Here is a 27849-nt window from a genome sequence, read left to right on the forward strand (position 1 = left end):
AACTAGATGTATAGGTTAAACACAGATTTTTTTTTTTTGGAGGGTGGGGTCTGGTTGTGGGGCCTGAACTCTGGGCCTGGGCGCTGTCCCTCAGCTCTTCAGCTCAAGGCTAGCGCTCTACCACTTGAGCCACAGTGCCACTTCCAGCTTTTTTCTTTTTGCTTATGTGGTGTTGAGGAATCGAACCCAGGGCCTCATGCATACAAGGCAAGCGCTCTACCACTGAGCCACCTTCCCAGCCCCTGCTTTTTCTTTTTTGTGGTACTGGAGTTTGTTTGTTTTTTGTCGGTCGTGGGGCTTGAACTCTGGGCCTGGGCGCTGTCCCTCAGCTCTTCAGCTCAAGGCGAGCGCTTACCACTTGAGCTACAGCGCCACTTCCGGTTTTCTGGTGGTTTATTGGAGATAGAAGTCTCACGATCTTTCCTGCCCGGGCTGGCTTTGAACCGCAATCCTCAGATCTCAGCCTCCTGAGTAGCTAGGATTTCAGATGTGAGCCACCAGCGCCCGGCTGGTACTGGAGTTTTGAACTCAATGGCTAGTGCTTGGTAGGCAGTGATTTACCTGCTGAGCCTTATCTTAGCATTTTAGTTTTTTGTTTTCCAGATACTTATTTTTCCTTTTAGATTTTTTTTTTTCATCACAAAGTGCCTTGGGTTTTTGTCCAGACTGACTTAGACCACAATCCTCTTATGTATGCTTCCTGAGTAGTCACAGGTTACTGTCCCCCTGCTCAGCTTCTTTTGAGAAAGGATCTTGTCAATGTTTTTACTAGACTGGCCTTAAACCAGTATCTGGAGGGGCTGGGAAGGTGGCTCAGTGGTAGAGCACTTGCCTTGCATGCATGAGGCCCTGGGTTCGATTCCTCAACACCACATAAGCAAAAAGAAAAAAAAAAAAAGCAGGAAGTAGCACTGTGCCTCAAGTGGTAGAGTGCTGGCCTTGAGCTGAAGAGCTGAGGGACAGCGCCCAGGTCCAGAGTTCAGGCCCCATGACCCGACCCAAAAAAAAAAGGAACAGTATCTGGAGTTAAAGGTATGAGCCACTTCTCCCAAGATAGGCAAAGCTTTCTAAACTTGTTTTTACTTAACACTATAAACTTTTAACTTGGTTGTCCATGCTTATTAGAAGCTCTGATTGACAGCATTAGTTGTTTTGGTTAAAAACCTAAATAACCTGTGTTTCGACAGTCTTAGTGATATAAATATTCTTGTAAAAATGTTTGAAAACTATTCTACTTTATTCTTAAGATGCTTTGAGGCTGGGTGCTAGTGGTTGAGACCTGTAATCCTAGTTAGTAAGGAAGCTGATATCTGAGGGTCACGGTTTAAAGTCAGCCCAGGCAGGAAAGTCCATGATAATTTTTTTGTTGTTGTTGTTGATCGTGGGGCTTGAACTCGGCTTGGGCACTGTCCCTGGGCTCTTCAGCTCAAGGCGAGCACTCTACCGCTTGAGCCACAGCACTACTTCCGATTGTCTAGTGGTTTATTGGAGATAAGAGTCTCACTGACTTTTCTGCCCGAGCTGGCTTTGAACCGAGATCCTCAGATCTCAGCCGCCTTAGTAGCTAGGATTACAGGCCTGAGCCACCAACAACGAGCTCCACCATACTCTTATCTCTAGTCATCCACCAGAAAACTGAAGTGGTGCTATGGCTCAAAGTGTTAAAGTGCTTGCCCTGAGCTGAAGAGCTGAGGAACAATGTCCAGGCCCAGAGTTCAAACCCCACAATTGACCAGAAAAAGAAAATGTTTGAATTCATGTATGTATAAATTATTGCTATGTCTTCATTAGAGTGAAAATTGTGTTTTTCAATTTTGAACACAATATTTATTATACAAATATGCCTAAATATATAAACATTTTATATTTACATAATTCTTGCTATATATATATCTATACATTTTAAGTATATTCCAATATTTATATAGATCTAACTATCACCAGGTAAATTTGCTGATTTAGAGAGGTTTTAATGGACTAATTTCTGTTAACGGATTTTTTTTTTTAAAGAAAATACCTCCTTTATTTTTTATTTAATTTTTTTGTGCCAATATTTGGATTGATCTCAGGGCCTAGTGTTCTCACTCAGGGCTGGTGCTCTACCATTTGAGCTGTAGGTTTGCTAGCTTTTTGGTGATCAATTTTAAATAAGTCTCAAGGACTTAACTGCCCAGGCTGGCTTCTGACCTCAATCCTCAGGTCTCATCCTCCTAAGTATAGCAAAGATTACAGGGGTGAGGCATTGGTACTGGCATTTTTATCCCTACCTGCCTTAAGTTTGTATAAATATGGTAATAGGAGGAAAGGTGTGTGTGTGTGTGTGTGTGTGTGTGTGTGTGTGTGTGTGTGTGTGTGTGTGTGTGTGTGTGTGTTAGTACTGGGGCTTGAACTAAGGACCCACGTGTTGTGTCTCAGTTTTTTTGCTCAAGGCTAGCACTCAGCCATTTGAATCACAGTTCCATTTCCAGGTTTTGGGTGGTAAATTGGAAGTAAACATCTCATGTAAGTACTTATTTTTCTTTATAAATAGTCTTTGGTTTACTTTAATGAGTAATTACAAATTAATTTGTTCTTTCTGCTTTTATTTTCTTGTGCAATATACCATAAAAAGTAGCACGCTGGGATGTAGCTCAGTGACAAAGTGCTTGCCTAGTAAGTGCAATGTCCTGGGTTTGATCCCCAGTACCAAAAAAGAGACAAGATAAAATAACCAGCAAAAAACTGGGCTGTAGATATATCCCAATTGATGCGAATGCCAGACAAACAAGAAAGCTGAGCAAGCACAAGGTCCTGAGTTCAAATTCCGGTACAACTAAAAAAACAAAAAAGCTCTCAAAGCATAATGTTTAGAATCCAAAGCCATTATAATTCATAAAGTCACGAAATAAATGTTTAAGCTGGGTTTCAGTTGCTCATACCTGTAATCCTAGCTACTTAGGAGGCTGAGATTTGAGCATTGTGGTTTATAGCCAGCCCAGGGAGGAAAGTCTATGAGACTCTTATCTCTAATAAATTACTCAGAAAAAGCAGGAAGTGGCACTGTGGTTCAAGTGTAGAGTGCTAGCCTTGAGCACAAAGAGGCTCAGGGACACAGCCCAGGCCCTGAGTTCAAGCCCCAGGACTGGCAAAACACAAAAACAAAAATAGCACTTAGGACCTAGCACCGTTGGCAATACTTGCTATTCAGGAAACTGAGATCTGAGGATTGTTGTTTGAAGCGGTCCTGGGCAGGAAAGGCTGTGACTCTTATCTCCAATTAACTACCAAGAAGCTGGAAGTAGAGGTGTGGCTCAAATGGTGGAATGTTAACCATTAGCAAAAATTGCTTAGAGACAGCACTCAGTCTGGGGCTTAACGTAGACCAGTTGCCCTGTGTTCATAAGGCTATGAATTTGATCTCCAGAATTGCAAACAAACAAAAACAAATAACACTTATATTAAGGTCCTGAATGTTAACTTTCATGTTGTTGCCAATCAATAATTTCTTTTTCTTTTTAAAAATTTGTTTGTAGATCTAACAGCTTTAATGCAGATAGAAACATAGGTAAGAGTTTTCTTTTTTTAGTTTTATAAGTTAAAACAAGTTTCAATAGTGAAAGATGAATAAATGTTTTTATTTTTGTAATGAATAAAAATCTGAAAGTATGAAAAAGCAAGTAAGTCCATGTTATAAGATCAACATTTTGTCATCATGTATGCATAAGTGTCTTTTTAAGAAGAGGTACTCTAATTGAAAAAAATGACAAAAGTATTTGAAACACATAATTTTATTTTTAAAGATAAAAATAGATTACATTGCTCAGACTTAACGCTCCACTTGTATTTTTTAAATAGTTCAGGTTGTCTTCATACTATTGGAAGCCTCAGCCTCCCTAGTGTTTGAACATTATAAGTATGGGCTACCATGCCTGGCTTACTTGCGTTTTAAAATTATTAAAGTCAAGCCGGGTGCCGGTGGCTCACACCTGTAGTCCTAGCTACTCAGGAGGCTGAGATCTGAGGATCGAGGTTCAAAGCCAGCCCAGGCAGGAAAGATGGTGAAACTCTTATCTCCAATAAACCGCTAGAAAACCGGAAGTGGTGCTGTGGCTCAAGCGGTAGAGTGCTCGCCTTGAACTGAAGAAGCACAAGGACAGCGTCCAAGCCCAGAGTTCAAGCCCCATGACAAAAAAAAAAAAAAAAAAAAAAACGTATTCATTTATTTATTTTATTATTATTTTTTTTTTTTGGTCCGTCATGGGGCTTGAATTCTGGGCCTGGGCACTGTCCCTCAGCTCTTCAGCTCAAGGCAAGCAGTCTACCACTTGAGCTACAGCGCCACTTCCAAAAAAAAAAAAAATTATTAAAGTCAGCAGAGACTTTGTATTTACTAAAGGTAAAAATGAGTTACAAGCAACATTGACATCTTAAAATGCTTCATAACAAAAATGAGCAAATAGGTGACATTGTGGGCATAAAGAAAAAGGTACTTGAAGCTAAAATCTCAATATTTGGATTTTTCCAAAATGGAAAGTTACCTCTGTGTTTTTCAACTTAAACCTTATTTCTAGGTACTTTCTAGTAAATATGTATTTCTCATTTCTAGTAATTACATACTTCTCTGGCTCAAGCAATGATCTCCTCATTCTTTTTGTTTAGATAAATGTAACTACACTTTATGGAAAGGACAGCTTTTAAATAAAGGAAAGCTTCTGTGCTATATTTCTTTGAGGTCATCCACGCAGGCATTTTTGCCTATTAAGCTGTAAGTATGGAACATTAAATAGCAATTCACTAATGCAGTTCTCTCAGTTTCTTTAGCTTTTTATATTTTTTTCACACTTACATTTTACTTTGTTCCCTAAGAAATGAGTATGAGTAGCTAGGATTACAGGTATGAGCTACCAGTGCCCAGCTGAAAGATAATTTTTGAAAGTTTTATCCTGATTATATAGATTGTTTTTCACTCGATGTTTTATATCTAGTAGACATAAAAGTTAACTAGTTTGTTACTGAGGGCTGAGGATTTAGCACAGTGGTAGAATGAAAATTCTGGGTTTGATTCTCTAGCACTTCAAAAAAGATATGAAAGTTTATACTTTAATTATTTTAAATAAAAATCATAGCTTTTATTGTTTGTGGTTAGTAAAATTGACGTGTAGGATTAACTTCTGGCTTAAGGGTATGGAAGGTGGGCAGTGTTGCTACAAATCTATTTACCTATATATAGGTATCTGAACATTCTATATCAAGTACTCTTTACAATAAAGCAAGTAAGTTATTAATGAATATACTCTTCTATTTTCTACCAAGTGTATATATTTGTCTGATGAAGGGGAGAAGAAAGTGGGGGAGAGAGGGAGGGAAGGAAGAAGAGGGAGAGGCATAACATTATTAGAATTTACAGTTCAGGCATGGCAACATGTTATTTATTTTCTTTCAGTCCTGAGAAGTTAGATGTTGAAACAGTTATGAGTATTGATCATCTGAAGCAGAAAATTCCTCCAGCATTGTTTTATAAGGAAACCTACTTAGGTCCCAATGAAGGTAATTTAATTTTTTAAAAAATTTTATCGGGTGGGGGAGGAGAGGAGGGGGAAGATGGGAAGGGATGGGAAAGGGAAACAAAGGAGGAGGCAACAATGCTTGATAAAAATTGTACTCATTATGTTTCCCATGTAATTGTAACCCCTCTGTACAGTATTTTCACAATAAAAAAATTATCAGAAGAACTTGATTTGGATATTTACCATGTTATTTTTTTCTTACCAGTTTTGAAGAATGGGATGTATTGTAGCCTTTATGAAGTTGTAGAAAAGCCAAGAATTGGAAATAACTTGGAAAGTTTACTGCAAAAACTGGAGAAAGAAAAACTTGTGAGTGATAGCTGTTTGAATATTCTTTTCTCTTTCTCAAAATTATCTGTGATCATATTGAAACCGGGTTTTTAGACCTCAGGCCCAAAGTCCAGAAGTCGCAGGTTTGGTCTGGCCATTTGCCTCCATATGCCAAAGAAAAATGGCAAAGGACAGAGATAGGAGGTTTATTATATTGCAGCCCTGGGAAGATGACACTTCCATACACCTTTAGTCTCTTCAGATGTATAGAGACATTGGCTTCACTTTAAATAAGTGATGGGAAAAAGGTATTCACATAGGTAAAAAGTCCCAAGTCACAGGTATTGCCTTGTTGACCATTATTAGCTCAGTCTTCATCCCTAGAGGAATTCCAGGAAAGTTACCGCTTTATCACTGGAACAAGATGGGATTCCTGAGGATTTTAACTGTGTCCATTAATATTATGGAAAGAAGACACTACTTGTTTGAGGGGCAGTTTCCATTCCATACAGATGATGATCAGAATCTGCTTTTCTTCTACAAAGAGGTGATTACAGAGGAACTGCACCAGATGAAAGGGCATAGATTCAGAGTTGAACTTTTAGTTAATTGACAGGACCCACCCAACAATCACACAAGAATCTCCGGAGACTATATATACTATATAATATCCAGATAGTTTAAGACAATTCCATGCAGACAACTCTGGACATTATTTTCCTGCTAAAGAGTGGTGATATTTTTGTTTCCATTTTTTGGTAGCTTGTATCTTACAACAGAAATCTTAAGCATGTGGGTGTTTTTTTGTTTGTTTGCTTGTTTTTTTTTCTGCCACATGTCTATTTTTATTCAATATATTAATCAGAAAAGTCACATACTATAAATTCAGGAAAAATACACAAGTATAAATGTCAGAATCTGTCATTTGTCTTTGTCCTCGAGTGACAGTCTGTGTACATGTGGAAGGAGGTTGGGAAGAGAGGGAGTTGAAAGAGGCTGGAAAGGCTTGCCCAAGGCTGGTGGAGGGTCCCCATCCCTTCCTCCCAACCCCGATCTCAACCTCTTCCTTCCTGTATTTAGAGCAGCATTTGGCTTATTTACAGTAGGGTGGCATGTGTTAAAAACGATTTATTTTATAAAAAAAAAAAATGAAGGCCAGGTCTGGGCTAGGGGATAAGACAAATTGTGGGGTCACCCCTGTGAATGCACCCCCTCCCACAGAACTTGAGCTCCCTGCCAACCTCGTGAAGTAGGTGAGGAGGAAGGACAGTCGGCAGCTCAGATCCAGGCTAGGAGATGCTCTGGGGGTCCATGGGCTCAAGGCATGTAGGGTGGTGTAAGAGTGTACAGATAGGTTTGCACACACGTTCAGGGCAGGAGTCAGAAGGGCAGTGTGTCCATAAAGATCTTGTCAAAAATTGGTGGAGGGGGCACCAAGTCCTCCAGCTTGAGGTACAAGATGGGCTGCAGGCCCTGGGTACACAGGGTCCGCAGCTCAGGCAGTTTGCCCAGCAGACATGACAAGCAACTGGCCAGCTGGGGCTCACCCGCCACAGCTGCCATGTGCTCCTTCAGGCAGCTGGCAATGCGGTTCTGTAGCTGCTCCACCCGCCTTGGCTCCTGCAGCCCATACCGATCAGTGATGAGGACGAGAGCAGAGAGGCAAGAGCAGGCAGGGACATCAACAACCAGGCTGTGCAGGGACCGCGAGAAGGCTAGGATACTGTCAATCCAGTCGCCAAAGCCCCGGGCACACTGCAACCGGTACAGCACCAGGCCTGAGCAGAAGATAAGCTTCCCTTCCCCTGGCTTAGACCGGTAGGCCAGACGGAGTATGAAGAGCTCCAAGAAGGCTGACTCCAGCAGCAGGTCCTGGTCACCTGGGGACAGCTCAGTAAAGCCTGGGATCTTCTCTGCCCACTTTCGGATAACATCCAGGGAACTTGAAAGCAGGTCATAGAACTGCTGCACATCGCCAGCATCCTCCTTCCCAAAACGGGGCAGCACCAGCTCCTGGAACTTGGAGTAGTCCAGTTTGGCAGTGCTGGATCCTGAGTCCAGATGTGCCCGGACAAGGGACGTGAGTAGATTGACATGGGAGGTATCCAGGGTCTGTTTGGGTTTGGAAGGTAGTCGGTCCCGCCGCCCTTTCAGGCTGTCTGTCCGCACAACTTCTTTTACCATGCCCACAGCCAGGCACTTCTGGAAGCGGCAGAACTGGCAGCGGTTCCGCCGCCTCTTGTCCACAGGGCAGTCCTCGTTCGCCAGGCAGATGTACTTGGCGCTTTTCTGCACTGTGCACTTGAAGAAGCCCTTGCAACCCTCACAGGTGCGGACCCCGTAATGCTGGCATGAAGCGTTGTCCCCACATACAGCACAGCGGCCCTCACTTCCACCTGGAGCCCCGCTCCGGGCCTTGGCAGAAGTCATAGGTGCATCCAGCAACCCTGAGCTGTCGAGGTGCGGAGAAGTGGGTGCCAAGCCTGAGAAAGTAGCTGGCCTGGAATTGCTCTCTCCTTCTCCCAGCTGGTGGGAGGAATAGAATTGAAAATCCAGAAATGAACCTACAGAACTATAGCCATCTAATCTTCCATAGGGGAGCTAAAACAATAGAATGGAACAAAGATAGCCTCTTCAGTAAATGGTGCTGGCAAAATTGGTTAACTACTTGTAGAAAACTAAAGCTAGATCCTTATATATCACCCTGCACCAGAATCAACTCCAAATGGATCAAAGACCTCGAAGTCAAAGCAGACACTCTGAAAACATTACAGGATGGAATAGGAGAAACCCTAGGTCTCCTTGGCTCAGGCCGAAATTTTCTGAATAGAGACCTGGAAACACAACAAATCAAACAAAGGTTGGAAAAATGGAATTTTTTTTTTTTGCCAGTCTTAGGGCTTGAACTCAGGGCCTAGGCACTGTCCCTGAGCTGCTTTTGTTCAAGGCTAGCACTCTACTACTTGAGACACAGCACCACTTGTGGCTTTTTCTGTGGTACTGAGGAATCAAACCCAGGGCTACATGCATGCTAGGCAAGCACTCTACCATCAAGCCACATTCCCAGCTGAGATTTGTGTTTTGAGTTTAGAGATTCATGCATGTTTAAAAATGAGAAAGAGGAGCTTTACCTTGTTCATTAGATGCCACCTGGTTTTTGACTCTGTTTCTGGATAGGATGAATGAAAATCTTCTGGCGAAGTGCCTCTATTTTGAGAAAGGTGTTCAGAATTATTTTTCTCTACCAATTGAAGCAGTTCCATCTGTCTTCTTACTTTTTTTTCTCCTCTCTGCTTTTGAAGCTGTTTAGGGTACTTTTCTGATGCTGGAACATACCTTTTGAGAGGCTTATTTCTATTCCAAGTCGGCCTTGTGGGACATTTCTTCATGAGTTTTGTTTGTTTCTCTGTTATAGACTGTTTACATTGCTCATTAAACCAGCAATTTTCTTTTTCTAAGTTGCCTACTCTATCCTGATTTAGTTCTTGCTTGTCTTTCTTAGTGTTAAGCTGTCCATGAAATTCTACAGAACTCTGGGGAGAAGAACAAGGTGTATTTTCCCTTTCTCTCACTGATCCACAGTGTGATAATGTGTTAGTGAAATTTCTTGTAATTAAGTCATCTAAAAAAAAAGATGATGACTTTTTAAACAGACATATAAAAGTTTACCACTTCTATCATTTTTCTCAAATATTAAACAATTTTATTAGTTACACTTTAAGACTTCTAATTTTAAAACTGAAACTACCCACCTCTCATTACTTGCCCCAGTGGCAACCAGTATGCTACTTTGTTTCTAGACATTCACTACTATAGATAATATCCCAGTAAATGGAGTTATATTGTTTTGTACATGGCTTAAACACTTGCCATAACATTTAGTCAATGGCATGTATCAATTTCTTACTAAAGCGAATTCCACTATATAGTATATACAACTTTTTACTACCATAATCATTCAGGCTATGAATACACTGTCTTTGAGGCCTTACTTAATCTTTTTTCTTGTGCTAGTACTGAGGCTTGAAATCAGGGTTTTATGCCCCTGCTTGGACTTTTTGTTCAAAGATGGCACTCTACTACTTCAACCACATTTCCACTTTTAGTTTTTTGCTGGTTAACTGGAGATAAAAGAGTCCTGGGGACTTGTCTGTCCAGGCTGGCTTTGAACTACTGTATTCCAGTCTCAGCCTCCCAAATATTTAAGATTACAGGGCATGGGCCACCAAGGGGAGTGGGGAGGGGGAAAAAAACCCACTGACTTCCAACCCAAGACATTGCCTGATGATTTGAATTGAAAACCAGACATGAAAAGATGCTCATAAAATACAATTGGTGGGGAAATACAATGCAGAACCACTTAATATGCCCCCCATATAACAAGTGTTGGCAATCACAAGGAGAAATTAGAACCCTATTATATTGATGGCTGGATAACTGCTTTGGAGTCTGGACAGTTTGGAAGAATTATCACATGATCCAGAAATTCTGTTTTTCTTTTTTCACAAAATCTGTACATGAATGTTTAAAGCAACATTATTCACAATAGCCCAAGAGTACAAATAAACGTCCATCAAATCATGAAGAAGAAAATGTATTATATATACAACAGAATACTATTCAGGAATAATGTACTTACTGCCATTATCCTAAAGCAGAGTAGCCAGACACAAAGGAACATTTTGATTCTAGTAACATGAAATGTGCAGAACAAGCAAACCAGAAAATGAAGAGACTCCCCTGCTAACTTAATGGGTTAGTAGATCAGAGTGAGGGAAAAGTTCTATAATTATGGTGACTGCTCAATTATTAGGAATATACTGAATAATGCTAACTATGCCCATTAAAGGGTAAGTTTTGGGTAGGAGCTGTAGCTCAATGGTAAACCATTTGCTAAACCTGTAAGGTCCTGGGCGGGGGTGAGGGTGGTAAATTTGTGACTCATATCTGAAATAAATCTAGTACAAAAAATTAAAAACCAAGAGATGCATTGGGGGCTCACTCTTATATATAATCATAGCTACTCAGGATGCCGTGATTCCTGGAAGATCACGGCTCAAAGGCAACTGGGGCAGAAAATTCTGTATAAGACTCCTTTTCTCCAGTTAACAAGCAAAAGGCTATGGTGGTGAGTTCAAGCCAGTATCAGTGAAAAAAAAGAAAAGAATAGCTCATTTTATTTTCTCATAAATCACAAGTTTTACACTTGAAATGGAACTCAGTGCTAATGCTTTGGCATTAAGGAAATTTCAAATAAAAATTTCGATATGAATACCTGTTTGCACACCAGTATCTTTCTTGGGAGAAGTAGTAGAACTGATACATGTATTTATTTTGCTGCCAGCTTCATCAGAGTCATGTCTTGAGCTTGAAATCTTAGGGGACACCTTATCATCCACTTGCAATAGGAAAAAATATTTTTCAAATGATACACAGCATTATTAATAGAAATTATGTGTAGGAGACTGGGATTGTAGCTTAGTGGTGGTACTTGCCTACCTTGCAAGACTAGGTCTGATTCAGTAGTGAAAAAAAAGTAAATACATACAGTAACTAAACACAGGACTTGACTCAGAATGAATGCTGCAATAAAAATTTCATTAAAAAGTTCTTGCATTCTTACCCATTACTGGATTTACAGAGATCACTCAGTAAGTGTTTTCTTTCTTTCTTTCTTTCTTTCTTTTTTTGCCGGTGGTGGGGCCTGAACTCTGGGCCTGGGCGCTGTCCCTCAGCTCTTCAGCTCAAGGCTAGCACTCTACCACTTTGAGCCACAGCGCCACTTCCAGCTTTTTCTGCTTATGTGGTGCTGAGGAATGGAACCCAGGGCCTCATGCAAGCAAGGCAAGCACTCTACCACTGAGCCACTTTCCCAGCCCCTCAGTAACTGCTTTCTTTGTACAAATGCATACAAATTTATTTTATCAGTGTCATGATTGCTATAGACAATATGTAAGAAAATCTTATGTGTAAAAAGATACTGAAAACTTACTTAACTCTATTTCTAAGATTATTTCCTAAAAGCACTCCTATTTACTAAAGTTAGATTAGCTGAAGAGCTGAAGTTCCTTAAAAATTTTTTATTGTGAAATAATGTTAGAAATAGACAAGTGGTTAAAATCATCTTCAAAAATTATGAAGTTCTGGTTAATCACTTACCATCAAGATTTTTCATCAATCTAGAAGTATCATGTCCTTTTTGAGTCAATGCTCAGATTCTCTGTTCTTCTTTCAGTCTCTGTGCTAACTCCTGTGCTCTCTGCATTTTTTTTTTTTGGGTCCGGACGTGGGGCCTGAACTCTGGGCCTGGGCGCTGTCCCTCAGCTCTTCAGCTCAAGGCTAGTGCTCTACCACTTGAGCCACAGCGCCACTTCCGGCTTTTTTCTTTTTGCTTATGTGGTGCTGAGGAATCGAACCCAGGGCCTTGAGCATGCAAGGCAAGCGCTCTACCACTGAGCCACCTTCCCAGCCCTCTGCATTTTTTGGTATAGCTCATTTGTCTTGAGAGTCATGATTTCCTAACAACATATTCATGTATATGGTTATTAAATTGACTACTCTCAGTATTTCCTAAGCTTTCCTGGATGTCAGGCACTTGTCTAGATCCTTGTGATTATCATAAATGTTCAAAGAATACAGTATTTATGGACTTCATGTGCTATCACATAAACGTTGCAGCCTTAGATGACTTAAGTCAATGAAATGGGAACCTACACCACATGTCCCTTTACCAGCCAATATTCATTGAGTGCCAAGTGGGAAAAGATAAGAAACTATTGTATTGCTAAACTTTTAGTCTTTGGAAACTGAATGCCACTATATGATTGCTCTTTGTGAGTTGGCTCAATCATGGCACCTGACAACACTCTACTTCCTGTATCTAAATCATTTAATAGAAAAGTTCTCCTAGCTATGGAGATACTCTCTTTGAATTGGCTCTTATTTTAGCAAAAGGACTACTAATACAGCCACCGATTGTTTCATCAATCCCAACCATTTTGCAAAAGGAGCTTCTTTTTTCATTGGTAGATAAGGATAGAAATGCCCATCGTTTCTATACAGAATTACATTATAGTCATGGTTTACAAATGAAGTCTACACACCTCTAATATGTAGGAGATAACAATCACATATATGGATGACTAGCATTATGCTATAATTCATCTTGACCTCCTCCATTTGCACAAAGGCCAGTTAATACAGCATTTGAGAACTTTATCATGTGAAAAAATAAAACATTTTTAAGAGTCTCTCTTATTTTCCCAATTTTTTATTCAAAATATTAATGCCTCCACTTGTATTTCACCACTTCAAAATACAACTTGTAGTGCTGGATGTGGCTCTTGCCTATAATCCTACCTACTGAAAAAGCTGAACTCTTAGCATCTTGGTTCAAAGCCAGCCTGGGGAAGAAAGACTCCTCTCCAATTAACCAGCAAAAAGCTGGAAATAGAGGTGTGGCTTAAGTGGTAGAGTGTGAGACTTAAGGCAAAAAGCCAAGACAGCAAGAGGCCCTGAGTTCAAGTGTCAGTAACTTCAAAGTTATTATTCCTCTGAAAACATATACTATTAATTCTAAAATGCTAACAGTTAAATGTAAATACCCACTTCCTTTTGTTTTTGCTTAAGGATATCCTCTTCATACTGTTTCTGCATCTTTTCTCGTTCCCGTGATAAGCGTTGCTCTTCTTCTAGTTCTTCCTTCCTTCTTTGTTCTGCTTCTAGTTGTTTTTTTCTGCGCTTTTCTTCTACCTGCGCAGTGATTGCTTTCTAGTCATAAATAATTCAGAACTCATTGTCACAAAAATCAGAGGAGCATTTGCTTTGGTGATGAAAATAAATCTGTTTTATCAGTACTTAAAATGACAAAATTGTAATTCATTTGGTTTATTTGTCCAGTGAAACGCTACATTGCTTTTTTGTTGTTGTTGTTTTTCCCCTTCAATTCCACCATGGCCATTAGAAGAACGGATAGAAAAATAACTGAATGAAACTTAGGGTATGGCTCAGTCATAGAGCACTTACCTATCATACACAATAAACTCTAGACTTGATCCCAAGCACAAGGGGGGAAAAAGAAAAGCAACTGAAGAAATAATCTCAATACTTTAAAGACTGCTTGATAAATAACAGAGCCTCTAATTTTTTTTTAAAATAGGTGATACTGTCTTTGAATTGAGGGCTTTGTGATTTGCTTGGCAGGTACTCTACTGAGCCATGGCTCCAGACCTTTTTTTGTCCTGGTTATTTTGAGACAGGGTCTTACCATGATTGTCTTACTACTTTATGTTTCCCACAATAACTAGGATGACAAGTGCACATCACCATGCTCAGCCTCTTCCACTGAGATGGAATTTCACAACCTGATTTGTCTTTGGCCTAGGCTGGCTTTGAAATGTGATCCTTTTGATCTAAGCCTCCAAAATAGCTAGGATTGCAAGCATGAGCCACCATGTCCAACTAGATGTTCCAAATTAACTCTACCAAATTATTCATGCATCAAAGTGCTTAAAGAATTATGCAGTTTAGGGCTGGGAAGGTGGCTCAGTGGTAGAGTGCTTGCCTTGCATGCCTGAGGCCCTGGGTTCGATTCCTCAGCACCACATAAGCAAAAAGAAAAAAAGCCGGAAGTGGCGCTGTGGCTCCAGTGGTAGAGCGCTAGCCTTGAGCTGAAGAGCTGAGGAACAGTGTTCAGGCCCCACAACCGGACCCCCCACCCCCAAAAGAAAAAAGGAATTATGCAGTTTAGTAGAGTGTTGAACACCTAGTACCTGGTCTGTAGTCCCAGCCATTCAGATGACTGAGATGGGAAGATGATCTGAGCCCATGAGTTAGGAGCTTAGGAAAAAAAAGACTGGGGATATAAAAAAAGAACTACCACAAAAGATTATTAAGTCCCTTTAATATTAAACTAAATTAGGAGTTTTAACATCTTAATATCTGCTAAAGTTCTTAAACAAAATTGTATGTCAACCCCCATATTGTTCCCTCTTAAGAATTATCAGCCTAAACAAAACTCTTGGGAAATAAACTGATGAAAAAAATAACCAATACTAACCTAAAGACAATACAAATTCATATACCGAACTTACATGTTAAAGGCTATTGGAGAGTAATGGTAGGAATACTAACAATGCAGTGTGGATAGGAATAGCTTTAGCATAGAATGGAACAGGACCTTTGCATATAAGCTTATACCAAAATTGTCATTTCCATTTACTTTAGTGTATGTAGATGTTGTTAAGGCAAGGACTTTGAACTAATTCACTTGTAGGGAGCCATTGAAGGATATATATATATATATATATATATTTTTTTTTTTTTTTTGGTCTGGTCATGGGGCTTCAACTCTGGGTCTGGGCGCTGTCCCTCAGCTCTTCAGCTCAAGGTTAGTGCTCTATCACTTGCACCACAGCACCACTTCTGGTTTTCTTAGTGGTTTACTGGAGATAAGAGTCTCTTGGCCTTTCCTGCCTGGGCTGGCTTAGATTCTCAGATCTTAGCCTCCAGAGTAGCTAGGATCTCAGGGGTGAGCCACCACACCCAGCCATTAGTTTCTTGACAAATAGGTATGATCCAATTTATGTTTTTAGGACATATCAAACAGCAAAACCAGTTAATTGCTAATTAAAACAATTCAGGGAGAGTTTGATACAGTACTGAACTTAGTAGCTGGAGGAATGAAGATAGGAGACAAATGAAAAGCATTCCAAATATGTTAAAGGAATGCATTGAAAGTGAACCGATATATTGCTTGGAAGACTATAGAAAATATATTGCTGATTTATTACTCAGAAAAAGCTGTATGTGTCAAAAGAAAGATATAATCAACATAGGTGCAGTGTTTGGAGGCTAACTAAGGTGGTAGAGTCCAGATGCTTAAGCCATAAGCAGTCTATTCAAACCGGTGAAAAGGGGCTGGGAAGGTGGCCCAGTGGTAGAGCGCTTGTCTTGCATGCCTGAGGCCATGCCATGTGCTCCCTCTGGGGGGAAATATGGCTCCTCTAATAAACCTTATACTAATCTTTCTCTTTTTACCCCAAATTAGCAGGCTTTTGGTCATGTGTGACAGAGCAGGGACAGAGTCTGGGTGAGTTGTAACATCTCCTAGTGTGTATGGATTGTCCACCTCCCGCTGGTTACCTGCAAAATTCTATACACTGGTTACAGACCTAGTTCACACTGGCTTTTGCAGGCTGATGCCACTGGTTTAGGCAGCTGTGGCAACTTTGTTCTGTTTCCTGGGCATTTACCATGCACAGGAGCATACTGCATCTTGAGTCACTCTGGTTCCTTGATCTTAAAGAGAGTTGATCGGTGCACAGGGGAGAAAATGGAGAAACACAACCTTAGCCTTAGTTTACGAGCTGTGGTCAGAGGTACAATATTTAACTTTTAGCATAGATGGACATAAGGAATGACATAAATCACAACCAACTTAATTAGCAACTTCATTTACCTTGCAAAGGAAACCATCTTTTCTAACTCCTTTTCCAAGGCCTTTTAAAACTGCCTGTTTTTCTTTGTTTTGTAGTCAGGTCTCAAAATTGACAAACCAAAAACCCAATTCAGATTAAATCACAGCTTCCATTGACAACGGATTTTCTTTTTAGCAAGCAGAATACTTGGTAATCTTGAAACCATAACTGTTTACATATAGACAGACAGACAGATGTGTTTGTGCACAGATCATATTGCTGAAAGACCACAAATAAGTTCGGCAGTAAGGAAACTTTAAGGAAAACATCTGTCATCTGTTTACTGGAGGATAAGTGTTAGAGCCTGCTCCAAGACAATGTAACATTATCAGCACAGACCAAGAGGTCAGAGGGCCCTGACTGGTTAACCCCCCAACTCTAGTGGGAAGCAATTTAGTGCAAGATTCACCCTGGAATCGCCAACCAATCACATAACCCCACACAACCAATGCTGTAATGGCCCCTCCCTCTGCTTCATGTTCCCTATAAAAACCCTGCTGGGCAAGGGGTCCTGGGTTCACATTTCTGGCCTGCTGCCTCAGGCTTGAGGTCTAATAAACTACTCTCCCATATTTACATCAGTGAGGGCCCCCTAGTGGTCTTTGGCGAGGGGGGGGAGGGTCTACGGCCTGGTACTACAGAGCATGCTTAGATTTTAAAATCAGCCATTTAAAGTTTTTGAAATTTTAGCAGTATTACTTTGCCTAATTATGATGGAACCATGTGGTCAGTTTAAAACACAAAACTTTGCCAACAACAAGAAAACTTTTAGTAAACAGGAGACAAGACATGAAGAGACTTGCAGCCTGGCATGAGGGTGCCTGGGCTGACCATGTTGGCAGGGAGGGTCACAGAATCAAGTCAAGTCAAAAATCGAGTTGGTACAAAACAGCAACTAAGCTACCACAATGCCAAGATGGCACATCCACCACATGGTCAATGCTAGAGAGAAGATTTAACAGAATTTAATAATCCCCATGCTTAATAAGAACCATAAACCTTTTAGCTAAGCTTTTTTTCTTTAAAACAATATAATTCTTTTACACTTTTGGTAATACCCAAACTTGTTGACCTTTTGGGGGGAGTTTAAACTTAAACTCATCCATTTTTTATTTTTTTATATCAACCAGTATAAACGAATGATTGCTGGGCGACATTTTTCCAGGGCTTTTCCAAGGCATTTAGTATTTCCAATACTTGTATTGAAGAGTACTGGGTGGGGATTCCCTGGAGCCCAAATTTGTCCTGATTATCAAGAGCATTTTACCTATCAATTGACCTTTTGAATACCTTTATTTGGAAGAAGGGAGAGTAACCAGAAGCTAATTTTAGCCCTTAACAGAGTTTAAGGTGAGGGGAGGGAGGGAGAGAGTTTTGCCTGCTCCAGAGCTCACAGAAGTGCAGTTTTAAATTTGGGACCAAATTTGACTCTGATGAGGGCTCAGCAGCCCACCAAAGCCTTAATCCTCTGACAGGGGGCTCAGTAACTCACCAAGGCCTATGCAATCTCTTTTTTCCCCCCTTTCATTAAAAAATATTTTAATTTTCTTTAAGTAATTGTACAAAGGAGTTGTCATTCATTGAAGCAGTTTATGAATACAGTGAATCTTGATCAAGGTTACCCTTTTCAATGTTCTCATCAGCCCCTCCGTTCCCAGCCCTTCCCTTATCTTAACTTTAGGTTATATAATACATTTTTTGACATTTAGCAAAGCAGTTTATATGTACAATGCATCTCAATCTCTGTCATCACATCAAAATCTTCACCCTGCGTTCAGGCACAGGGTGCCTTCCCTCATATTTTTCAATGCTGTTGTATATACTAGAGATTCTTGCCCAAATTCCTTCCCCTTCCCCTCTTAATTCTTCTAGCCTCTCACCGGAATTCCACGGTCTGTGCTCTCCTTGGAGTCTTTCAGACTTCAATTATTTCATTTCTAACTCCTTAGGTACCACCCAAAGTGTTCACTTGCGAAGTCATTTGTAACCCCTTCCTTACCACCCAGTGTGTTTACTTGTAGAGGTATAAGCAACATTCTAGCTACCACAAATGAGAGAAACTCTGCAACCTATGTTTCCTTGAGTCCGGCTTACTTCACTTAATATATTTTTCCCCAAGGCTTTCCATATTCTTACAAAAGATGCAATAACACTCTTTCTGATGGAAGCATAGAATTCCATTGTGAATATACCACATTTTCTTGACGCGTTCATCCACGGAGGGGCATTTGGGTTGACTCCGTCTTGGCTATGGTAAATAATGCTGCAAGGCTGCACTAAAGCTACCTTCACAACCATGTTCATTAAAACTAAGGAAACTTCAAGTAAACCCATGAACCCTCAGTGGAAACAACCACATCTATGAAAAATGTAAAATAACAAATACAAATGAATCTTTGGAAAGATTCATAAGCAGAAGCCAATAGAAAAATAAATGCTAATATAGGAAGTGTTCATGGGTTAAGAATACTGAAGAAGTTTTTTAATTTATTGACTATATAACTAGAAGACTACTCTAGAAGGAGTATTTTATTATCGCTCCACTTAAAATGAATGAAAACAGGAAGGGATGCTCTCTCTCTCTCTCCCTCTCCATCTCCCTCCCTGTTTTTCTCTTTGTGTGTGTGTCTCTCTCTGTGTTTAGGTGTAGGTTGTGTTTGTGTATGAGTTTGGGTGTGTTGAATAAATGAATAAATAAAATGAAGGGGTCAAGTATGAGTGGATAAAGGGGAAAGTTGAGCAAGAAGAAGAATGAGAGAATGAGAGAGCAAGAAAGAGAGAGATCAAAGCATTATGTCTTATGCAAATGAAAACACTGCAGAAAGCCTTCTTCATTAGCTGAGGAGAAGGAACAACCACTCACAGTGGTTCTCAAGCAGGATGAATGGACACAGGGAGAGCTACCACCTAACTGCAAATGCACCACAGGGGCCCAGTGCCAGTGGCTCCAGCCTAAAGTCTGACCAACTCAGGAGGCTGAGATCTGAGAATCTCAGTTCAAAGCCAGGCTGACAGGCATAAGACTCTTCTCTCCAATTACCTCCCCAAAAGCGGGGAGTAAATCTGTGGCTCACATACTAGAGTGCTAATGCTAATCAAGGACAAAGGCTCAAAGGCAGCTCCTAGACTCTGAGATCAAGCTCCAGATCTGGCACACACCTCAACACAACAAACTACATCTCCCAAACTCAACTCTCCTGTCTACTTAAGTAAGGGCCCTACTGAAGATAGATGAGCAATAGCCAGTCAGAACCACACAGGATTAAGACACTGCTTCTATTCCAAGCCCCATTCCTAGAAGCTATTCTATCTAAGGACCCTCCTCCACATAGGAGAGCTGAAGACTGAGCCCCACCCTCTCACCAGAGCCCTTCTTCTCCCTGTGCTCTCGTCCCTCTCAGTCCATCATAATGCATCATAATCACAGTGGAGATTATCTCAACATGAGAGCAGCTAGCTGTTCAGGTAGCCGCAGCTGGACTTCCCTTGGCTAGCAGGAGATGATTCTTTTCAGTTAACTGACATTCTGAGACCCCTTGGACAGACCGAGAAGAACCACAGAGGGCTGCAGTCATGTGTCTTTGCACTCAAAGTGCTCATTTTTAAGGCAGTGCCAGCCTCTTGCCCTGCGTTTGTCACAGGGAATGTGGACTCCAGGATTCAAAAAAAAAAAAAAGCACGTTAGGGTTAGGACTGTGCAGGGGCTGGTTCAAGGATTGTCTCACATGTTGAAGGCCCTGGGTTTCATCCTTTTGAATGAAGCCATAAGCTGCCAACTGCATGCAATGCAATGGGTGTCTCAAAGTACTACTCTTTAGGGATTGGGGTTGCATGAGTTGCTTTATTATGTAGAAAATGAAGAGGCCTACTTTGCATAAACATCCATAACTGTACCTTTCCCAGAGTTCTTCCTTCAGACCTCTAAGAAATACTTGTAAGAAAGTAGAACCCAGTTGTTCAGGGCAGAACTGTAGGTAGAAATAAATTCCGCAGTGTTTGTGTCACTTCTGGGGGACCCAGATGCTGGAACAACTACTGTGGACAAGATTTTGGGTTTGATCATTAGTATGTTCGGGGCTGAATAGATTGACCTACATCTCTCTGGCTTCCCTTGTTTTTGATGAGAAAATTAATGGTAAGCTTCTAGGAAATCCTGAAGGGTATCTTTGCCTCAGCTAGATACAGCACAGTTCACAATGAATCTGCTTATATATTCTAAATATCATATCAGACACGTGTTTGACATCCATCCAAACAGAATGAAAAAATACTGTGTTTAGAGTAGCCCTCATGTGATCATTCGACTTCAAGATAATGTCAATATTAAAGCAGAAGCAACAAGAATATTGAGGAATAAGAGAGGTGTGAGTTTTGATGAAGTGTTTGAGCTTAAGCTGACCTTATAAACAGTGAGTCATGCCATATCTGTGCTGGTGTTCATCATTTGTTCTTTTTCTTTTAAATTTTCCTGTAAAGGAGATACACAGAGAGGGTGCAGTTACCTAAGTTAGATAATGAGTACATTTCTTACTGAACAGTGTTGTGCTGGTAGTTTTTGAGAAAGGGATTTGCTTCTGTAGCAGGCAGCAGCCAGAACCTTCATCTTATTTGTCACTTGTCACCTTGGCTGGGATGAGAGGCATGCACCCTGATGCCAACCTGCTCCCTTGTCATGGGCTCTCATGGACTATTTGGCCTACGCTGGCTTCCAACTGCAATCTTCCCACTTCCAACCCCACACGTAACTAGGATTACGGATATGAGCACTCTAGGAGTCTTGATATCGGCACTCTCGCTAGACTGCCATCGGTTGAAATATTAAATATCAATCTACATAACCACCTAAGAAAACTTAGAGCTTAGAGTAGACTCTTATTGAACAGAACCTAAGTTCTGTTTAACATAAGTGTGTTGTAAGCATATAGCTACTGTAAGGCCTGTAATCCTAGCTAAGCAGGAGGCTGGCATATGAGGATGCTAATACAAAGGCAACATGAGCTGGAAAATTCCCTGAGACTATTATCTCCCATGAAGCACCAAGAAGATAGAAGTGGGGCTGTGGCTCAGCTGATAGAGCACCAGCTTTGAGTATCAAAGCTCAGGGACAGGGGCTGGGAATGTGCTTAGTGCTAGAGTGCTTGCCTGGGTTCAATTCCTCAGTAACACAGAAAGAGAAAAAGCGGGAAGTAGGTCTGTGGCTCAAGTGGTAGAGTGCTAACCTTGAGCAAAAAGAAGTTCAAGGACAGTGCCCAGGCCCAGAGTTCAAGGCCCAGGGCTGGCACTAAAATGAAAACAATAATGAAATCAATCCAAGTCAAAATGCTAAAGGACAGTGCCCAGGCCCTGACTGCAAGGCCAGTCCAGGCATGCTCATCTAAGAAGCGTCCTGAAGGCCAGGAACTGAGATGGGCACAGGAGGCGACACCCACATGGGCAGAGACGCTTGGCAGCTCTGACATCACAGACACCTTCGTGAGGTCACAATAACCCTGGCTATATATATATCGCGTGCTGACTGGTGGACTCTTGTAGGTAGTTGGAGGGGTGGAGTTCAGGTGGTTGGTGGCTGGTGAGTGATTGATTTTCGGGATTTGGTTTATTGATTTGGCTTTGACTTTCGGTGTTTGGATTTGGATTGCGATTTGGCTTTGACTCTCTCGGACTTGGTTTCTCTTTTGCCTCTTTTACTTTTTCCTATCTTACTTCTTTCTTCCTTTTTCTTGACTTTTTCCTCTACTTTTCTTTTTCTCACTTTTCTTCTTTTACTCTTCTCTTTCACTTTTCCTTTTTCTTTTCTTGCTCTACTTTTTTCTTATACTTTTTTACTAGATAGCATTTTAGCATATTGTTCATTTATTATTCTTTCTATATTTACATTATATTGTTAGATAGATAGTTTGTTAGGTAGTTACATTTTATTACTCGTTTATTATACTTATTCATATTTTACTTACATTTTATTCCTTTATTATACATTTATACATTTTATTTCATTGTTTGATTCTATTTTCTCCCTAGACAGCATCGCTAGGGTGCTGTGTAGGATGAGTAGTGAGAGTAGAGAGGAGAGGTCCCGGCAGGGCCTTGAGGCCAGTTCCTCACACGAGGAGCTCCTCAGGGCTCACTACCGGGTGCTGAGAACCATCGGCGAGGGGGGCTTTGCCTCAGTCTATCTGGCCAAGCACCTGCCTACAGACAGCCTGGTCGCCGTGAAAACGATCAGCAAGGAGAACTGCCCATCTGTTGACACAGAACTGGACATCTTAAAGTCTGTGGAGCACCCTAACATCATCAAACTGTACCAGGTGGTGGAGGCAGAGCAGCGGGTGAACTTGGTGATGGAGTACCTCGAGGAAGGAGACCTAGCAGACTATGTGTACAAGGTGGTCAGACTGAGGGAGGAGGAGGCCAGGCTTCTGTTTAGGCAGATCGTGAGGGCGGTCAATTATTGCCACGACCACGGCATCGTTCACCGCGACATTAAAGCAGAAAACATCCTGCTGGACAGCCAGGGCACAGCTAAGCTATGCGACTTTGGTCTCAGTATGCGGTTCCAGCCCCAGCAGGAGCTGGACGGGTGGTGCGGGACAATGGCTTATTGCCCCCCCGAAATGATTAAGCAGCAGAAATACCAGGGTCCCAAGGTGGACGTCTGGAGTTTGGGGATACTACTCTACTTCATGGTCATGGGCGACATCCCTTTTGATGACAGGTCCTGGCGCGTCCTAAAACAGCAAGTGTTAGCGGGCAGGTGTCTAATATTCAAAAGCTTTTCCACCGAACTGCAACATATCTTAAGGTATCTGATGACACCTGACCCTCAAAAGAGACCTGCTGTGAGGCAAGTGTTGTGCCACCCTTGGTTAAAGGCAACACAGGCACGCTCACCACGCCCCAGCCAGAGTGCCCTGGCCGAGCCAGATCCGGCCATTCTAAACGTCATGGCCTATTTCCTGGGTTTTGACCCAGACCAGGTTGGGGCAGCCCTGTCTGCCTCCATGGCAACCTATAAAATCTTAAAGCAGCAGCAAGACCAGGGCCAAGACCTGACGGGCCTGGTGAGGCATGCACTGCCTGCGCCTCCGCCTTGCCCCTCCCCCGTATGCAGGACCGGCCAGGCTCTACACTTGAAGCAAGCCAGTGCTCCCTTGGGCCACCGGGCTGTAGGCCTGCCTGCTGAGCAGCAGCAGGGGAGTGGTGGCAGGAAAGGCAGGAGATCCGTGTGCCTACCCTGCCTCCCTTGGAGACCCCATATTTCCAACACAGAGGGCAAGACTGTGAGCAGCAAGGCTGCCCTGGTACCAGCAGCTGCAGCAGCAGCAGCAGCCGAAGTAGCACTCCCCATGGCCAAACACAATGAAATGACCAGCTCGGCCCCTGAGCAGGAGAGGCAGGCGGGCAGCAGACCCCACTCTCTTCCCCCTGTAGTATATAACTCATGGGTACATTACAGAAAGAGGAGGAGGAAGATAAGATCTGTTGCCCCATGTCCAAAAACATGTGATCCCAGCGGGAAGGACCAAGCTGGGGAGGAGGAGAGCAGCAAGCTGCCCCCAAGTCCTGCACCTGCCAAAACTTCCCTACCATCCGCTCAACCCACAACATCCACAACAAATGAGCGACTCAGGGGCTGGAGGCGCTGGAAGAAGAACATCACCAGCTGCTTTCGAAATTTATGTTGTTGCTGCTGCAGCAGGCCTAGAGTCCTTCCTACACACACTGATTCCTCCTGACAGCCTGGAAAAAAGTAGGTGGCCACTGAGCTGTGCTCTGTGTTTATCTATACTTCAAGGAAGTCCTTTTTTTTTTTGGTTTAGCTCATCCCCTCTGATCTATGGTTTCCTGGGTGAAAGGGAAGTGTGGAGAAACAAACAGAAAAGGGGAGAGGGAGAGGGAGCTAAAGGGATAGACTTTCAGAAAGAGATTGTGACCTGTCAGGTGTTGTCCTGTACAATTCAGTCCTGAGTTCCCTTTCTTCCTTCAGCTCCAATGGAAAGGCTGAAAACACATCGCTGTGGTGCTCACCTGGAACACGTGCCATTCTGCCTGAACATGCCTGGAGACAACGGTTCCTTCCTCTGCTGCGACCTCCAACAAGCTCCACAGACTTAAGTTTTTCGTATTGGAAATGATACTTAATATGCTTTCTATATTTTTTTGCTTCTCACCAAACTTATTAAATTGATTTTCTCAAAATTTGATCATATAGGTTCTGAGTACTCTTCATTTCTGCATTGGGTACTGATGTTTGGTGGGAGTTCAAGAATGTGACAGGGACACTAATTTGTGCATCTTGTCTGTACTCCGAGCTATTCAGAGGCCAGAGGCCTTGGAGGATTGATGCTGGAAGAGAAACAGCACACACACAAGTCCTTTCTCCAATACTGCCCACACACAGGAGGGATTGAGGGAGGAACTCCAGCAGTACATGTTTGAACCTATTAAGCACAGCTAACTGCAAGGTCCTGAGTTCTAAACACTAAGAAAAGGACAAGGTGACTCCATGAGTAGCAACCAATTAACAGTGTATCTCAAAGACCTGAGATGCTTTCAGATCAGAAATGAAGCCTTGAACTCTTCTCCTAGTTTAGGGGTGATGTGCTCTCTTTGGGTTTTCTTTTGCACAAGTCCTAGAGCTGACATTCAGGGCCTGCACGCTCTCCTTGAGCTTTTTGTTTGCTTTGTACCAAATCCCTTTATTTGACGAAATGGTACAAGTTGAAAGAACTTAGGAGGTTTTGTAAAATGTATAGAAAAGGTAATAATAATCACCAACATGCATGCACTGCCTTTGTGACCGGAAGTCATGTGTGGCTTGGGGGTCAGCTCAAGGCTTCTCTCTCATCACTTTCTCCCAGAGGGAGCTTGTCAAAGAGACATTCTGCCATGCCAGATCGGGGCTTCCTCCTGTGCAAGTTGTTGACATGGTCACCAACATGGTTCTTTGATGGACGTCACCTGCTCACTCAGGTAATGAGTCTCAATGAAGACCCACAAGTGGGGATCATTTTTGTCAGTGGCCAGTTCGTGCAGTTCCAGCAGTGACTGATTCACACTCTCTCCCAGTGAGGTGCACACTCCGTCAATTTCAGCCCGCTTTCCCCGACATCACACTCTGGTTTCTAGATCTCCTACAGGAAGATGCGGCCACCTCTCTGGTTCTGCAGCTTCATCCATTTCTCTGCATGTTCTCTCTCTCATGAGACTAGCAAAAAAGTACTTGGCAAAGTTCTTCAGAGCCACACTTGGCAAAGTTCTTCAGAGCCACACCATCTCGGCGAAAGTCCCAAGACATGGGCAGGTAGACATAGGAGGGGTAGAGCTCCAGATGGATCTGGTGGTTGATGGTGGCCTCTGAGTCCTGGTAGCAGTTCAGGCACACCTGGCAGGAGACTGCATTCCTCAGGGCAGCAGTTAAGAGAGATGGAGTAGCAATGGGTTAGCACTGGGCTGACAACAGAGGCCTCCGGGCAGGTTGAGGACACGGTGAAGAGGTGGCACAAGGTTGGTGGCTTGGAGCAGATGGCCAGAATTGTGGTCCAGCACCTGGTTCCCCTCAAGCACTGTTGAAGCAGAAAACCCCAGCAGCTCTCAGCAGGGATCTTCTGGCCTCCTTGAGGGTTTTTTGGCTTTTCTCTCAAGGCTACTTCTCTACCATAAAGGCCATGGCTCCACTTCTGCCTTTACTGGTGTTTACTTCAAGAACTAATATCCTCAGATCTTAGCCTCCTGACTTGCTAAAATTACAAGTGTAAGATACCAGCACTCAGCAATCTTTCTCTCTTTTTTTTTTAAAGAAGGATAATGAAACTTCTAGGTAGAGAAAACAGCTGTCCTAACTCGGCCTGGAAGTGTGCAATAGCTGGTAAACTCCAGTAACAGGAACAGAGACCTATGTATGCTCACAGCTCAGGCATGTTACTCACCTACATCCTTTCTGTTAACCATCTTTACAGAAGAGAGAACTCAAGAGAGTTCCAGAAATAAACAGTGCTAGGGTCAATCCACTACCTCATGACTGATAGGAGAACACATTACAGACAGGGTGCTGGTCACTCACACCTATAAATCCCACTACTTGGGATGCTAGAGTCTGAGGGTGGAGGTTCAAAGGCAGGCCAAGCAGAAAAGTTTGAGACACTCATATCCGCATTTATTCTGCAGAAAGACCAGAGGTGGGGTTATGGCTCAAATGACTAGTGCTAGTCATGAGCCACTAAATCCAAGAGAAAGCACAAGACCCTAAGTTCAAGCCCAACTCCTGGCACAAACCAAAGGAAAATACTATGCCACAAAGCTGCTGCCTCAGCCCCCTTCTAAGTGTTTCCACCAAGGGGCTCAGAAAGTTGGTCAACATGGAGGAGCTATTTCACCCAGAGACACTCTCAGAGGATACAAGAGAAACTCTTCAGAAAGACAAAGAAGCTGATCGACTACACTTCCAAAATACTTGAGCTGATTCAAAACTTTGGCAAAGTAGCAGGGTAGAAAAGCAATGGCTTTTCTGTATGCCAACAAGGAGAAGAGTTTGGATGAAATCAGGAAAGCTACTCCTTTGGTAATGGCCCCAATTCCTAGGAGGTAACTAAGAAGTGAATGACCTCTACAATGAAAACTTTACAAATCTGAAAAAGGAAATCAAAGCAGAAATCAGGACGTGGAACAACCTCCCATCCTACTGGATTGGGAGGATTAACGTAGTGAAAATGGCAATACTTCCAAAGGCTAGGTACATATTCGATGTGATACCTATCAATTACCCAACCCAATTTTTCATGGAAATAGAACTAGTCCAAGAAATCATATGAAACAGTAAAAGATCCTGAATAGCATAAACAATCCTTAGCAGCAAGAACAGCGCTGGAGGAATACCAGTACCAAATTTCTAACTCTACTACAAAGCCATAGTAATCTGGCACAAGAACAGACACGAGGACCAATGGAATAGCAACGAAGACCCAGAAATGAGCATGCAGACCCATAGCCACCTAATCTTTGATAAGGGAGCCAAAAAATAGAATGTAAGAAAGACAGCCTCTCCAGTAAATGGTGCTGGCAAAATTGGTTTATCACCCTGCAGAAAACTAAACCTAGAGCCTTATGTATCACCCTACACCAGAATCAACTCCAAATGGATCCAAGCCCTCAACGTCAAAGCAGACACCCTGAAAACATTAGAGGAAGCAATAGGAGTAAGTGATCTGGAACCAAAAGCTTGCTCAGAGCATCCTAAGCAGTGCAATTAGGCTGGTAACAGGTTGGGGTGGGGGCCAATGGGAAACGTGGACACATTTTCTCCACAGGGCCCTTGGCCACGGTATGCCTTAGTGGTGAGTTCTGAGTACTTGGCCAAGATTTCTGTCAGTGGGGTGGGGGGGGGGGGGTGTTAGTGGTGCAGGTGGCCTTACTATGGAAATACAGAAATCAGAAACCTGGGGCAGGATTTAAATTAGCCAGTGTTGAAGGCCCAGGTGGCCTTACTATGGAAATACAGAAATCAGAAACCTGGGACAGGACTTAATTAGCCAGTGTTGATGGGCAGCAGGTAGAGTGCT

The 27849-nt window shown here is 42.3% G+C and overlaps 2 protein-coding genes across 5 annotated transcripts in view; one reads left to right on the forward strand and one right to left on the reverse strand.

Annotated features, from left to right (window-relative positions):
• Positions 1–27849, forward strand: part of LOC122108059 (protein TASOR-like) — a 139217-nt gene that overhangs the window by 37659 nt on the left and 73709 nt on the right. For 3 of the 4 annotated variants that reach the window (XM_042680037.1, XM_042680038.1, XM_042680036.1), the window contains 5 exons: positions 3513–3544; positions 4639–4744; positions 5423–5526; positions 5752–5855; positions 24292–24495. The exons of the other annotated variant lie outside the window; for it this stretch is intronic. In XM_042680037.1, the coding sequence (XP_042535971.1) occupies positions 3513–3544; positions 4639–4744; positions 5423–5526; positions 5752–5855; positions 24292–24426 (481 nt within the window). In that variant the 3' untranslated portion in view covers positions 24427–24495. Of the gene's footprint in view, positions 1–3512; positions 3545–4638; positions 4745–5422; positions 5527–5751; positions 5856–24291; positions 24496–27849 lie in introns of those variants that run through there. 4 annotated transcript variants of the gene reach the window in all.
• LOC122108068 (nuclear receptor subfamily 4 group A member 1-like) lies at positions 7197–8348 on the reverse strand (the record flags this gene model as incomplete). The annotated part of the gene is made up of 1 exon (XM_042680042.1): positions 7197–8348. A coding segment is annotated over one exon (1152 nt), but the record flags the coding sequence as incomplete, so codon positions are not given.

This window comes from Dipodomys spectabilis, unplaced genomic scaffold (genome assembly GCF_019054845.1).
Source record: "Dipodomys spectabilis isolate Male_0828 unplaced genomic scaffold, ASM1905484v1 ptg000054l, whole genome shotgun sequence".
NCBI classification, from domain to species: domain Eukaryota; kingdom Metazoa; phylum Chordata; class Mammalia; order Rodentia; family Heteromyidae; genus Dipodomys; species Dipodomys spectabilis.